At 39.2% G+C, this 16200-nt stretch overlaps 2 protein-coding genes across 2 annotated transcripts in view; one reads left to right on the forward strand and one right to left on the reverse strand.

Moving 5' to 3' along the window:
• fam171a2a (family with sequence similarity 171 member A2a) overlaps positions 1-2833 on the forward strand; it is a 227312-nt gene extending 224479 nt beyond the window's left edge. Inside the window, exon 9 of the transcript XR_007958176.1 lies at positions 55-2833. The gene's annotated coding sequence lies outside the window, so the exon portion shown is untranslated. The remainder of the gene's footprint in view (positions 1-54) is intronic.
• grnb (granulin b) overlaps positions 2244-16200 on the reverse strand; it is a 52240-nt gene continuing 38283 nt past the window's right edge. The window contains exons 11-14 of the mRNA XM_052038403.1: positions 15369-15590; positions 11599-11829; positions 6726-6941; positions 2244-4721 (exon numbers count right to left, since the gene is read on the reverse strand). Coding sequence (XP_051894363.1) covers positions 4581-4721; positions 6726-6941; positions 11599-11829; positions 15369-15590 — 810 coding nt within the window. The 3' untranslated portion in view covers positions 2244-4580. The remainder of the gene's footprint in view (positions 4722-6725; positions 6942-11598; positions 11830-15368; positions 15591-16200) is intronic.

The following is a 16200-nucleotide window of genomic DNA, read 5'->3' on the forward strand; positions in this document are numbered from 1 at the left end:
GAGATAAGATTAAGGTTTTTGGGGCTCATTTTCCTTTCCTCCCCCTTCCAATAGACCAAAGCAGAGGCGGCCAGAAGTTTGATTCCCAGGCTGCATTGAGCAGGTGATACATGGATGGACACTGTTGAGGCTGATCTCAAACGTTGCAGCCTTACCCTGCATTGTGGACTGCATCGTCCCAGGTTGGAGCAAGCAACATACGATGGTGTCGAACTATTGGATAACTCTTGAGCTGAGAAAGGAGTGCCAGATTTGCTGCATATGGATGTGAGTGGATATCAGGTGGAGACTGGTGTGGATTCATCTGTAAACCCCCATGGGTTAAATGGTCTGTGAAAATTCATTCTTTAGACATGAGTAAAAAGTCACTTAGCTAAGAGTAAGGAATACCCATAGAAACATATACCAATGCACACGTTTGTACCTTCAGGTAAGGAATGAAATAAGTTGGAGTAGGGAGAGCTTTGCAAGACAGTTGTCATTTGTAATGATAACATTTCCTCTTTAGAAAATATGTCAAACTTTCACTGTTGGCCAATAAGTCCTGCCCTTTGATGTCCCACTCTGTGTACATTTGTGGATCTATTGATTTTCCATGATATCATTTTGCTTCAATCAATTTTCCTTTGCCCTCCTTAGAATGGAAAGATTCTAACTCCAAGTGGGTATCGTATTCTATTTTCTACCTTTATGATGGCCTCGCAGTTTGACTTAGACCAGGGCAACAAAAGATTGTTTAAACAGTAAAGAAGGTGATTGACAATATTAAATTCAAGTACTCCATGTGAATTAAAGCATGAGGAATTAAACCTGTACCTTCCTTTCTTGGGTCTCAGCAGGCTGGGTATTTGGACCACAGATGGTTTTGACAGCACTGTGTTGTTTAGTTAGTGAGTTACTGGATCTCCTACGGTCTTTCCATCCAACATCATCTCTAGGTCATGAGTTCTTTTGTGTCGGACCCTGTGCCAGTAGATTTTTTTTGGTCCCCATTTCATGCTATGAGTCAGAGATTTTGTGGTAGTATCTGATGGATACTTACAATCTAAAAATACCTTTGTGTTTGATGTTGTGTAGTATAGAACAAGAGTCTATTCATAGGTGATAAATATGGTTGGACTTAAATGCAGACCAAATGCTCTGGCCACTCCTGGTGATTGCAGGTCAACAGGTTGTCTATGATGAACTTTCTTTCTATGGTCCTCTAGACTTTTGACATTTATTTCCATTGGTAGTACTTCTGTTGCCATTGTTGAGGTAAGACTGATGAAGATGAAGCACACTGAGTAGTGGTCAGTCCACCAGCAATGAAGCTGCTGGTGATGTAGGCATCCTTGTGGTCTCAGTTCTAATCTAACAAGTGGCAGTGTCTGGATCAAGGGTATTGTCATGAAGTCTTGCACTTGTCCCTCTAGTTATGATCAAGGACAGAGGTAGGCAGTATATGCTGGAAGGAACCTCTGTCCTGTCAACCTCCTTTGCTATCTACTACTCCAACTTTTGTGTTGTCCACCTCTATTCTCATCCAAGTCATTTATGTATGACACAACAATATTCCTAGCATTGATCGCTGTGGTACACCACTAGTTACAGACTTGTGGTCAGAAAAACACCCTGGTGCCTTTTAATTCCATTAGTTTAAAAAAAAATTGAAGAACTTGTACCAATCATGAGGCAAAAGTTCTCTGAAACTTGCCCATCAAATATCTTTAGGATATTTGCAGTGTTCTCCACCCTTAAATAGTCAAAGTACTGCATTTATTTTCTGCTTCTTGTTTTCCATTATTAATTTTTCCCATTTTCCTTTCTACCAATCACACTTTAACTACCTTCTTCCTTTGTATATACCCATAGTATTCCCTGCTGTTCAACAACAATCTAAAATACCCAAGTATTCCTAGCTGTTTCGATAATTCTCAATCAATTTTCTCCCTTTATCTTTGTTGTATTTGCCAATTTATTAAGACCTGCACTATGGAACTTGGTACTTTAAAAACCTAAATGTAGACTACAATTCAAATTACAGTCAAGTTAATTGAAAACCTCATTTGAATCCTCAATGCAAGATAAGCAGAGAATACCTAAATAAAGCAAGTTCTATGGCCTTTGTTGCAATGGTACCCACCCTACAGCCTCAGGTCAAGATGAAATATGCATCTGGCCCATGTGCTCTATGCAGGCCAACCATTTTATTCATTTGGTATATAGAAGATACTAATGGAGCAAACTTACTGGAGAGATGATTTTTAAAATCAGTTCAATTTTATTTTAGCAAACATCAAAAAAGCCACACAGTACAAGCAATTATGATCTCCATAATGAAAAATTCACTTTGCAGTAAAACTAAAGCAGTAGAGTGCCAACAATCAAGTGAGCAGGTGCTCAAACCCCAACCACTGACCAAGTCCCAATGAGAGGATAACACTGAAGGTGTTTAAATGAGTGGCCACAGTGGAAGATCTGATTAATGAATTGCATTGTTTAGCAGATACAAGTATTCCAAAATCAAAATATGAAACACTCAATTCAAGCATTGTCATTTATGAGCCAAAATAGAAAATTGTGCCTGATTATGTTGAATTTTCAATGAAACAAACAGCCCAAACACACCTCATTTGGAGTATTTAGAAATGATTTAAGAAACAAATGATTAAGCATGCAAGCTACTAGTATGGGAGTACTAATGAGGCTAGGACATACACCATGAATGGCAAGGTCTGTCTTAGGGGGTATTGAATAACAGAGGGACCTCAGAGTACAAGTCCCATAAAGCCTTAACACATGTAAGCAACATAGGTAAACAGAGATTAGGAAGACTTGCATGATACTGGCCTTCATTAATCAGGGCACTGAATACAAAAGTAGGTGGTTATGCTCTAACTACAAAACATTGATCAGTCCTCAGCTGGAGTACTGAATGCAGTTCTGGTCACCAAGGTATAGGAAGGATGTGATAATGTTGGAGAGGATGCAGAGGAGATGCACCAGTTCAGTTAGTAGAAGAGACTGGAGAAGCTAGGTCTTTGTACCCCTGGAGCAGGAGGTTGAGGGGACATAATTGAGGTATATAAAATTGAGGGGTGTAGACAGGGTTGATTGCAGGGAATATTCCCCCATATCAGAGGTAGATAAAACTGGAGGACATGAGTTTGGTGTAAGGGTGGAGAGAGATCTGGAATGCACTGCCCAAGGGAGTGGTTGAAGTTGAGTCACTGACAGTGGATGAACACTTGAATCACTTAAGCATAGGAGGGCTATGGACCAAGTACAGAAGGATGCCCACTGGTTGGTGTGGACCAGTTGGGCTGAATGGCCTTTTTCCATGCTATATGATTCTATTGTTTAACATTACATTTTTATATCCACATTCATAACAGAAAATTTAACAGATTGATTCCATTAGATGAATGGAGATCTGATAGTCACCCTGTGCCCAAACAACTTTGCAAAAATTCTTGGTAATGTACCTGAAAGTGTTGGGTCATTCCCAATTGCTTTACTGAAGCTGCTGGAAACCACCTCTAATTCTGCATGCCAGCACATTGTCCATCTTCCTCTTTAAAACAGCATTGGCTTGAGGGAGTCACTAATAGTTTTAAAAATTGAAGGAACAGATACACTAGAACTGAAGTTAGTAGGTAAAATAAATTCCAGTTATAAAAAAAGGTTCTTATTTGACAATCAAGCAATATTCTAGACTAATTAGTACATGTCAAATTTTAAACACAAAACTAAACCTCAAAGACTCCATTTTAAGAGTGTTAAAATCCACTTCCTGTGCCTCATCTCTTTTATATAAAAGGACATCACAGCACGAGATTGGCTTGATATCTGATATGATACACTTTGGTGTTAGGGAAGATATTAGACCACAGGATGACACAGTCAACTATGCCAGGCTCAAATATACAAATAAGGCACAGATAAAGAGATACACCAGAGCCAGTTGCATATGTATAATAACCTAGGTCAAGCCAACAGAACGATATCCTCTCTATACCTCACCTGATCCTCCACCATTGTCTACACTGCATTCACCACAATTTTCAAATGTTTCATTGTTTGTGTTAGATGTGATGGTTAAGAACAATCCCAAAAAGCATACTTAGTGCACATCACAAAAGTTACAACTAAAATGAAAGATTTAGATGTAACATGTCTTAATTAAGCCAAGCATCAATCAGGTTACAAATTTAATCAGGTGAGTTGTCTTGTTTTTTTTCCCCTTGAGGAACAAACCTACAAATTTCCATTTTAAAATAGGCAAACCAAGCAGCTAGATTTCAATGTGATGCAATTTTACATTCAACATCCATGTAATGCGCAGAAAAAAACAATTCAGTTCACACAGAACCCCTAGAAAGGATTTTGTATAATAAGACTTTAACCCTCTGAAATAAGTCTAGGATCCAAGGTAGTTAGCAATTTGGATTGCTACCCAGGGATGCTCGCTGTGCAATATATTTTAATCAGATAAGTAAGAATGTTAGCCAAAGCTTTTCTTTTGAATAATTCCCAAGTTTACAAACAAAAGTTTTGTTTTAGAGCATACAGTTAGTAGTTTAGGGGCACAAAACAGATTACAGAATGTTGAAAACCCTTTTGTGCTTCAAGAAAAATTGGTCCCAGCGGAACAGAGGCTTCAGAGTGCACGCTTTAGCCCCCTTATTGCACGTGTAACCATTTGGGCAGCAGTGTTTCTTATCTTCACAGCAAGTAGCCTGCAAAAGAATCAATGTTAGATTAATAACCCTATAAATATTAGATCAAAGACTGGGGTAAGTGCACAGCAATTTGGCATCTTTAAAGCACACAATGAACTCAGTTTCACCTATCCTCAAATTCTTCTGCCATTCAATCCTAGAAAAGCTATTCTGAAGCAGAACAGAGTGATCAGTGTGCATCGATTAATGCAATGAACAAAATGACTCGTCCTCCAGTTTAAATGTTTATTTCAACTTGTGCATGAGGAGCTGCATTATGATGAGCTCCAGTTAGAATTTTTGGATCCTAACTGTGCAAGATACCTGTACATGCACCTGTCTACATCAATGGTGCCGAGGTCGAGAGCTTCAAGTTCCTGAGAGTGAACATCACGTAGATAATGCACTTTGTACTAACTCAATGTAACTGCACTGTGTAATGAATTGACCTGTAAGATCGGTTTGTAAGACAAGTTTTTCACTGTACCATTACAAGTGACAATAGTAAACCAATACCTGCTGGGACAAACACTACAATTTTAGTGAAAAATAAGTCCTTAAACTGAGGTAGGTAGTTTTACACTTTTAACTGTTCACTTTACAAGTGTATTTTATTTTATATATTAGAGACAGTGCAATGGAATGTCTTCTCATTTGATTGAGTTTCATTTTCATATCATGACCCAAATTAAATATTGGAATGGATCTCTCATAATTAATTTGCTCACAGCATGATGCTGCCAAGACCACTGTTATTACTCATCTTTAGCCTAGTTAGTCTAATGTCACACACTTAAAACCTACATCGCATTTGTTCCCATGAGATCACTGGCAAGATTTACCCTTCAAATGATACTTGGCAAATGCAAAGGGATGCTGGGCTTCAAGGAAAGATGGTTACTGCTTCCTAAATTTGAATTAGCACTGATCAGAATTGATGACTGCCAGAGCAACTGAACCACCTACCACTGGTTCACTTGGGGGGGATAAAAAGAGAAATGACAATCGATTACACTATGTTGTTGAAGTTCAGTTAATTTCATTTAGAAATCTATATCAATGAGGTTATCTTAAAAGTCCTGTAATTCATCTACTAAGAACTGGGAGGAAAGGCAGCCTAAACCATTACATCCTCAAATACATAAATACTTTTACTAATAGAGGCACTTCAATGATTTAATTCTCTCCCTGAAAGAGCATCTTCAGCAGAAATCAGCAACTTGAAGCAATACTGAATACAAGATGCATTATTATCCCTCTAATTGGTGAAAACCAATCTTTCACATTACAGATCTCATCAAATCCAAATAAGGAACTTAACTATTGCTTCTCAAGCCAATCTGACCAGATCTGTACTGTTTAATAGAGGGTCTAGCTTGCTTACTCAGATTATGAATTGAATTGATTTAAATGTAGGAATGTAGTGATATATTTAATAAAGCCAATTAAGGTTGAGGATAATTGCAAAACTCAGTGTAGAGTTTAAAACTGCTAATACATGCCTCACCAGGCTCCAACATGACAAACACCGTTGAGATAGTGTCAAGGTAAGCCAATGAACAATGCCTCGACTCACTGCAAATGTTTTTTAAGATTTCTTTATTAGTCACATGTGCATCAGTAAAATGCACTTTTGCATTTAATGTTCTGGGGGCAGCCTGCAAGTATGCTTATGTTGAAGAACTAGATTCCTGTAGCTTCACATTCTCATATCCTTGCTGCACTAATGGCAGGATACATTTTAAAGCAACTCAAACCAGTTTCTATAACAGCAACATGGACAGGGGAGAATGTATGGAGGCCGGCGGGGGGGGGTGTGTGCATTACAACTTAATTGTCCAGCACCAGTGAATAATGAGAACAAGTGTATGAACCTGGTTGATGCATTCTTCTCTCCAGCTGAAGGTTACATCAATCCAGCTCAGTTTAGCAAATTCATTAAAAATTGGTGAGTGTTGACCTGGGTGTTACAAGGAGTTAAGTGTCAACCTGCAGAAACCATGCAATTACTGAAGCACTTACTTCTTTGTATGGACAGCAAGCCCATCTGCCAGAGGCAACCTGACAGCAAGTGGCTGAAGATGCACACTGGACCATGTCATCACATTTTACGTTGGAGGGTGGCGACTGTTTGGCACTCCAGAGTACAGAGACGCTTTGCTTTTCACAGGTCTTGGCTGTCAAATTACAGGTATAGCCATTTGGACAGCAGTGCTCATGATCCTTGCAGCATACCGCCTAAAAGAAATGAGAAAATCTATAGCAACACTTCACACCTTCAAGGTCCTTTCTCCCTCCGAGCAAGGAAACAAGCTTTTTTTTTGCAAAAACCAGTTCTCAAACACAAAGTAATTTATAGAATCTAGCAGGGTGGGGAAGGTGTCATAGGGAAGATAACAAAACAAAATAGCTTGAATGTTTATGGCATTAGTACCTTCTGGCATGAGCAGGATGTGGGCAAAATAAAATAGTTCTTTTATTTACATAGATTAAATCACTTTAGTTACTTAATGGGACTCAATCTTGATTCTCAGATATTTTCAGATACACTTTACATCCAAGTTGCAGTCAGCAAGTCCTGGCAATTGGACTCCCAGAGCACCAACACCACCTGTACTTGTATTGTGTTATTCAGTGGTTTGTCCTGTTGAAAAGTCATGGGCTTAGGGAAGTACAAAAACTCCACTGTCCCACTTTACATCAACAGATCAAGACATTAACAGCTACATTAATATCAAAGTTATTCGAGTGATCCAGCAGCCTGAGCAATCATACGGTGGAGCTTCCAAGTAAAAGGTTGGGGCTAATAAAACCAAACCATGCAGATCTTGAAATTTACATTCTAGAGATTCATCATTAGCACCAAGACCACAGGGCCTAAGCCATACATGCCTTCCACAAGAATTCAAGAAAATTGGTCTTTTTTTAAATATAAAAATGCAGAGTAAATATGAAAATTATTTCCTCTTGTACACTAGTACCAGACATAGCTCCTTCCTAGAGACCAGATATACATTACAGTTCTCCAGTCAAAATACTTGGAGGAATGAGTCCTTGCACTAAAAAAAAAGACACCTGCTAGGCCAGGAACCTGGCATGAACCCCTGCCCTCCCCACTGCTGCACCAGGATCCTGACAAACCTTTGCCTACCCCCTTTGCTGCATGAAATCCTGCCCTCCATTTACACAAACCCAGCAACAAATCACCCCATAGCTCAGTGCGGATAAGCTGCTTGTAAGGGCAAGTGTTGGGCAGACCAGGCTGAGATATGGGGCTCAGCTATACACTGAATAGCACGGCAAGTGCACATCATTGTTGGGATCTGACAGCACCTGTTCCATGTATCAAACTGCCCATATATCCAATGGTCCCATCACCTTCTGTTGGATGTGATGGAAGCTGCCGTCTCCCCATCTGGCTGCACAGTAATCTGCAGCCCGGAGATTTCTATGGTAATAAGCACAACAGTACAACATGGTAGGAAGTTCATGCCAGGTTTCTGGCACAGAAGTGCCAGCAATAATGCATTTCTACACAATCTTATCCTTTTTAGTGCAGATTCTATTACCACTTCTACTTCTGGGAATGCATTCTCCATGCTAAGTACCCTATAGAGTATCTGATGGATCAGAAGTTCAGTATTCTCCAGAAACTGGAGGTCAAACTGAGCTGCAAGTACTTAAAACCATTCAGTATGTAAGACTCTAAATGAAGTCCCAAACTCAATACATCCTTTTAAACAATTCTATAAATCAAACTATCCACAATTAAGTACATCACAGAATGTGGGATTCATTTAATGCTGTACAATCTGTTCTTTTCAAAATTCAAAGCAGGTCTTTACTAGTCTGATATTTGCATTGTTACTAGTCTGATATTTGCATTGTTGCTACTAATGGGCAAGTGGTAGAGCACAGTGAGCTGCTGCCTCAAGCTCCAATGATCAGGATTCAATCCTGATCAGTGTGGTTTGCACTTTCTTCCCATTACTGCTTGGGTTTCCTCCAGATGCTCTGACTCCCACTCCCCCCCCCCCATGTGGGTTGGTAGGTTAAATGATCACTAAATTGCCCCAGGTGTGTAGGGGAGTGGCAGAATCAAGGAAGTGGCATCAACAGGAATGTGCGTACAAATGAGACTAGGATTAGTGTAAAGAGGTGGTTGGTCAGCATGGACTTGAAGGGCTGTTTCCATACTGTTTGACTATGACAGGATAATTACACAAGGCCAAAGGGTGTAGCAATGGTGGCAAAGCTGCATTTATCGGCTGTTCTGAACTCAGCAGATAGCAGATTTTCCTTTTACCTACTGTGTGTTACAACTGACTATCTGCAGGTGCATTTTTCCCCATCTTCCTTGAATTTTGGAGTTAGGCTTCAAGGAAGAAAACCCATTAGTTCTTTCATTAATCCAGAAGGCTAGACAGCTAGATCACATATAATCCCAGTGAGTTTGAGTAGCTTAAAAGTGCATTTCTGCTCAAATACAGCTGGAGAAAAGATTCCCGTACTCTGGTATAAATTTCACATTTCCATATCGCAGGTGGCCACTATCCATACATGAAGAGTGACTCGACTGCAGACAGGATATTCAACCTTGGCAAATAATATTGCCTTCACCCAACATCTATTGGGCACGTGTAGACAAGGTTATTACAAGTCAACTAGAATAGAACCAAACATCAGTTTATTTGCCTCCTCCAATACCATCACCTTGGCCACAATCGACTAACCCAATTCTGAACCAGAATCAAACCTGGGGGCTCTTACCCTCATGGCTCAGTAATGTGTGCTCCACTTTAGCTCACTCAAGAATGATAACAGGAAACTACAATTGTGGATTGAATATGCATTATTTCCCCAAATTCCCTTAGTGTAAAACAAAAGGGGTAAAACCTGCAACATTCCACTCCTTTTAACACTGATGTTACAAGTTTTAGAGTACAAATTTTATTACTTTGATCAGCTTTGCTCAAATGTAGAGCAAAGTTACACAACTACAGCATTGGTCCCTTCCACACATTCTACATTTCCTATTTTGCATGTTTAATATTTCATTCTTTGAAATAACAAATTTGCAAATGAGTGGGTGAAAGTTGGCAAGTGTAATGTGGAAAAATGTAAAGTCGTTCATTCTGGAAGAAAAATAATGAACTGGAGAAAAACTACAGAAAGCTGCAGCAAGAAAGAATTTGGGAGTCCTTGCACATGAGCAAAGCTGAAACAAGTGCAGAAGGTAATAGGGAAGACCAATGGAATGTTTGCCTTCATTTCAAGAGGGTTGGAGCAGTAGGGAAGGCTTACTGCAACTGTACAAAACATCTGGAATACTGCAAACAATTTTCCTGTTCCTATTTAAGGACATTTCATTGGGGACTGTTCAAAGACCACTGGGATGACACTAGCAGGCAGAGATTATCCTGCAAGGAAAGGTTAGACAGGTTGGTACTCATTGGAGTTCTGAAGAATGAGGCAATCTGATCAAACCACAAGATTCTTAGACTAGACAGGCTAAGTGCTTAGAGGACATTTCCTCTCATAGAACAATCCAGAATGAGAGGGCATGGTCTCAGAATAGGGGCACCCATTTAAGACAGATCCTTCCCCAAGGGTTGAGAGACTTTAGAACTCCTTGTCAGAGTTGTGGGGGCAGAGCCAATATTCAAAGCAGATACAAATAGACTTCTAACAAGGGGATCTTGTTAAGGGTAAAGAATAGGAAAATAGACTTGTGGAAAGCCAAATGAGCCATGATCCTACTAAACAGTGGAGCACATTTGAGGGGATGAATGGCCCAATCCTGCTCCTATTAATGTTCTTATGGACTGGGACAGGCCATAAATCCAGTCATGGAGACAAGAGACTACAGATGCTGGAAAAATCCACATCCACAAATCCAACCAGCTGAAAACTTATGACAGATGCTGAGAGATGAGTATTATTCTCAATGGAATGAGAGGTTTGTGGATTTTTAAGATGACTAAAATTACTAATCTATGTTTTGAAAAGCATAAAGTGAGAACCACAAGTCAAACCTGTTACTTCCCACACCCACCCATTTATTCTGTTTATAGCATTTCATTATCCTGCAAGACCATTAATATTTACAGGTGGAACTGTACCTTGTGGCATTCCAAGCCAACATCTCCATTTCACCCTGAATTCTAATCAAGTTTAGCACTTCCAATATAACACTTGCGTATACAAAATAAAAACTGAGCTAGGTTCATTACTTTGCATAGTCAAATGAAATTATTTCCTGTAACATCTGCCCAACCTTTTCAAGGTTCTCTTGACTTTTATTCACTTTATAAAAAGTATGAAGGAAACAAGCAGGACATTAAGTACCTGAAAATTTTAAAGTGTTCAGCTTGACAGGCCTGCCATTTAATGTTCTTTACAGGAAGATCAGGGGAAAAGAATCTTTCCCTTGTGTGTGTCAGGAGTCTGGTGGAAACAGGAAACTTAACATTTTATAAGTATTTGGATGTGTACTTAAGGATCTGAGACTTCCAGGGCTGTGGACTAAATGCAAGATGGAATTAGGCAGGGTGGCTTTGATCAGCATGGAACAGCCTGTGTTGCAAATTTTCTGCATTCTATGAATGGTATGCAAACTCAGCAATAATTATCCCTCATCCAAAGATACTTGCTTATTACACAAGAACAGATATGCCCACCTCTTTCCTTCCCACAGTTAAGAGTTGACTCTGAAGTTTGAAGCAGCTTTATTCTGTTACAAAAGGGAACAAATGCAGAAAAGACTATGGGCATGCATACAAAACAAAATGCACCAGCCGTATGTGAGCCACCATAGCACTATGACAGGAATGAATACACAAACATTCACTCAGATGACTCAACAAAAACAAATAACCAAGCAATACCAACTAACCTGTTGAAGGGGACAGCAGGCCCATGATCCCGAGGCTATCTTGCAGCAAGTGGAGCCTGATTGACACTTTACAGTTTCATCACACTGGACATCTAAAGCTTCACCTTTCACAATACTTGGCATCTTTGTTAATAGAGGAATAGAAATACTGCCTTTGTGACAGAGCTGTGCTTGAACATCACATGTGTAACCATTGGGGCAGCAATGAACGTTATCGTCACAGCAAACTCCCTGACATAGAGAAAAGAAAATACTGCTATATCTCAAAACCCAAGTCATAATCCATATCAATTCATCCTAAAATAAGGTTGGTTAAGCAGCTTTGCTGTAACAGTCTATTATCCTGTTTTGATCCTCACATTTATTGCCCACATGAAACAAGACATGCAGCACAGAAATTTTAGCATGCTGTGCAATAAATTGAATGACCTGGCTCTCAAAACCAAATGTCATTAAAATGCACTTAATACTTCTAAAAAAAAGATGCAATGACCTCAACATCAAATAATTGTTACAAAACATACTGCATCTCAATTCTCTGCATTAGTTTCTCTCAGTTGCTCTCCACATTGAGGTTTTAAATCTCAAGTGTCACTCACGGCTCAACACTTAATCTCATGATTGAGTAGGTCTGGGATTCAAGCCACACTCCAAAACAAACATTTGTCTCAGTAGAAACAACTTGGTGCAGTACAGGAGTGCTGCACTGTCAGGGGCATTATTTGAAACAAGACTTTCAAATGGTCAAATTTTAAACCCAGAGTGGAAGTAGTGATTCTACAATCTATGTGCAAAAGGAGGAAGTGACTGAAGTGCAAGCATCGACATTTGAAGGGAAGCTTAATTAAATCTTTAATTACCTATGGAAGCAGACAGTCTGTCCACATCCCACAGCTCAACTTACATGTCATGCTTGTTGGGCAGCTAGAAGTTTTTATCATATAACATTAGTCAGGTTGCCTAGGACATTTTTCATTTGCAGACTTCTTGACGACCATTTGGCAAAGAGAAAATGAAGACCAGTTCAGAGCCAAAAGGATGTCAACTACTGGCTCCTACTGTGGATAATCAGATGGCTAATTGATTGTGCATTATAAAAGGGAACCAAAAAAGTTACCAAGTGTTCCGCCAATCCAAGGCAAATGACAGCAGCACCAGCTCCCATTGGCATTTCTGCAATGTCTGCCCTGCTATGCAAATTGTAGTACCATCACTACAATTAAGACATGCTGCTTTCAATTTTATTTACACTCATTACTTTAGGACCATGGAAATAGAAGCACCCATGTTTTCAGATTCCTGCCTGAAGATTACACTTGGAGCCACTGAGACAGCAGTGTACAAGATCTCCACAGTAAACTGCCTGTTGCAGCCAAGTTAAATCATCAAATTAAGATGTGATTGCCAAGAGAACTGTGTCCAGCAGATGAGTGTACATTAACCGTGAAAATCATCTTAGTCTTGAGATGAGGATAGTGGGAGGGCATCACGACTACCTCAGTTCATAATTTTAGCTGCAGGCTTTTTTGTCCACTTCCCCTGACAGTAATACAGGTTGAAACTCGCTAGTTCAGCATTCTGTGGCCCAGAAAATCCCATGGTCCAGCTTGTTTTAAATCTATATACAGATCTGTACTAATTTAACTGAGATCTAAGATCAAGATCTACACTAATCTGTAGCTAATTAACCTACTAGCAGCAATCTCAGTTGACAACATTTCTGATTTAGAAACTTCAGATTACTTACAGTTCTCTGATCCCTTATGTAATCAGGGGGAATATCTATACTTAAAAACAGTTCTCTAGTTCAGAGGAAGATAGTCGGAGGTAATTTCTGTGGTCTGGCACTGTCAGGCCCCAAGGATACCAGACTAGACAGTTTCAACCTATATACCAAGATGCATTATAAATTGGTCACATTCAATTTAAATACAAGATTAGAGTTATTTGAAAATGGTAAATTGATTGAGCTTCATATCTCTTCCACCAGCTTTTTACATACTCACTGCAGTGACTGCTAGCAAAGCATTTGAGGGCCAACCTCAAGAATATCACACCACCATACCCCTGTACAAAGATGTTGAAAATTTAAGGGCGTTACTACTGATGGTAGATGCAGTGGCTTCATTCTCATTAACTAGTTCTTAATAACATGCAATTATACTAATTTTATTGTTCAGAAAAGTCAATGGAATTGAGGGCAAGTTTGATCTGTGAAAACTAACCTCAGAAGTAGCTACAGCACTTAATATTTCAGTCAATGTTCAATCATTTTTTTTTGTAAAAGGGACCATCATGTTAACTTTAGCACTGGGGAATGGCACAGGTTTCTTATTACAAAGGAGGAAGCCATCCTGTCATTAGGTCCATGTTGATTCCCAGTAAAGAAACTCAGTCCCATTCCCCTCATTTCCATGTGTAAGAAAATATAGCCCTAAACATCTCCTCTTTCATTCTTTTGCCACTCCAGGGAGTAATTTACAGTAGCAGATTAATACACCAGCAAGTCTTTGTACTTTTAAAGAAAAATGCAACTCCTGGGGAAATACACTCAAAGAATGTGTAAACTCCAATACAGACAGCACCCAAAATCAGGATCCATCTGCTATACACTGTTCTTTGACATCATTTGATTACCATTATCACGTTGCCGATTCAAAGACAAAATACTCCAAATACTGGAAATTTTGGTATTAAAACTACAAACAACTCTGACAACACTTATGGGTGTAAAAGTTATCTCCTTAAAAACTAAAGACTGCTTCCCACTTCAGAAGGTGCCAAGCTTGAACATTTAACACTCATTTCAATTGCTGACTAAGCATGACTGAGTTGGAGTTATCTGGATGTGTGCAAAACTGATGCATTTGAGGCAATAATCCAGGACAAAAATTCTCATTTGAAAAAAGCTAGCAATTGAGAAACTTAATAAATGATAATAGTTATATACAGTAAAACTTCCAGTAATACATTATTCTACTGTTTGGATATACTGATGGAATAGCACCCTGGCTCCCCCAGTTTCATTTCCCACTCTCCCTTTGAACTCGCTGAGTGCAGTGGAAAATGTGTTCTACTGTGTAATGTCTTAAATAGTGAATTCAAAGTGTTGGTGTATTGATAGAAGTAATATTCAATAGTCCAGAAAATTTGCCAGTCAGACAAAGTCTCCAAGTTGCTGGTTTATCAGAATGTTACCGTATGTTTGGATTTTCAATTAAAAAAAGATGGTTGACAGAATTAAACACTGATTAAAGGGCTTGAATTTCAAATTGGCTAACAGAATGCTTTTTAATTCACGTCCAAATTCACCCATTGCCCTTGTGTTCAGTGGAATTGGCTCAAGGTAACTAACAACTTCAGTTTAGCTCATCTTCACGTTGAAGTTGACTACACCTCCCTACCTGCCACAACCCAGTAAGTGCTGTGCAGATGTTAGAGGAATAACCCCCAACCCACGCAAGCATAGTACATTCTCAGAAAATGGTAGACTCAATAGTACCTGAACTCCAGTCCTTTCGGGTAACTACTAGATCCTATTACTCTAAAGCAGCCAGAATCCAGATAAAGTTGTTAGACACGTGTCTTCTAATGAGACTAGTAGTCTGACCCAGCCACTTGTGCTGCAAACAACCCACATTTGCATCCCATTTCATGTGGGACACACCAATACTTAAAGTTTCCTTAAACTAGTTTGATATAGAAATCTCCATAACATAAAATTTTCAATGTTCACACAATTCAGTTAAAGACTCGTTTTTAAAACTAACCATTGGCATAGGGCAGCATCCCCATTGCCCCATAGGATTCTTGCAGCAGGTATGATCATTAGGACAGCTCACAGTATCATCACACTTGACATCAGTCACAGTGTCTTCCACAACGGTTTTGGTCGTCCAAGGGATAGAAACGTCCTTCTTGTAACAACTTCCAGTATCAGTACAAGAGTAGCCTTCTGGACAACAGTGTACATGATCACTACAGCAAACTGCCTGATGAGAGAAAATAAAGCTCATTTGTAACTAAACAGTTCTGCAAAAAATATCTTCTGTACATTTTGTTTTAAATCATTACAATCCTTGTCTTACATTTATATTTCTGATTATTTTTCTGGACAAAACCAAACAGAAGAGGGATCCATGCAGAGGTGAGCACTGTTTTATTAACAGGCCCAGGAGTGAACACCATTGATAAATGCCATCCATCTATGGATTATATTTGTACCATGAGGTTTTCCTTCAGTGTTTGAAAGTAGTATTAAGAAGTCTCAAAGTTCATATGACACAGGCCACTAATTGATCCAGATTTTGGGTTACAAAGATAAAACTATTAATGTTTCCCATCAGAAGGCAAAACTAGGCAGTTTCTAAAATAGTTATATTTGCAGTTGAACACAAATGCCAAAGTTGCTGCTTTTAATTGACTTTAGCTTCTCTTTGTATACGCATGAATTTGCTTTCTAAATATTCAACTGCTTTTCTTTCCTTGGTTGCTGCCCAAGATTTCTTCATTGCAATTGGCCATTCAGTTGACTTGTTCACTTCACTGATGTCGGATCCAAAAGATTCATCAAAATATGCACCTGACAGCAATCAGTACCAG

The sequence above is a fragment of the Pristis pectinata genome, chromosome 25 (genome assembly GCF_009764475.1).
Source record: "Pristis pectinata isolate sPriPec2 chromosome 25, sPriPec2.1.pri, whole genome shotgun sequence".
NCBI classification, from domain to species: Eukaryota; Metazoa; Chordata; class Chondrichthyes; order Rhinopristiformes; family Pristidae; genus Pristis; species Pristis pectinata.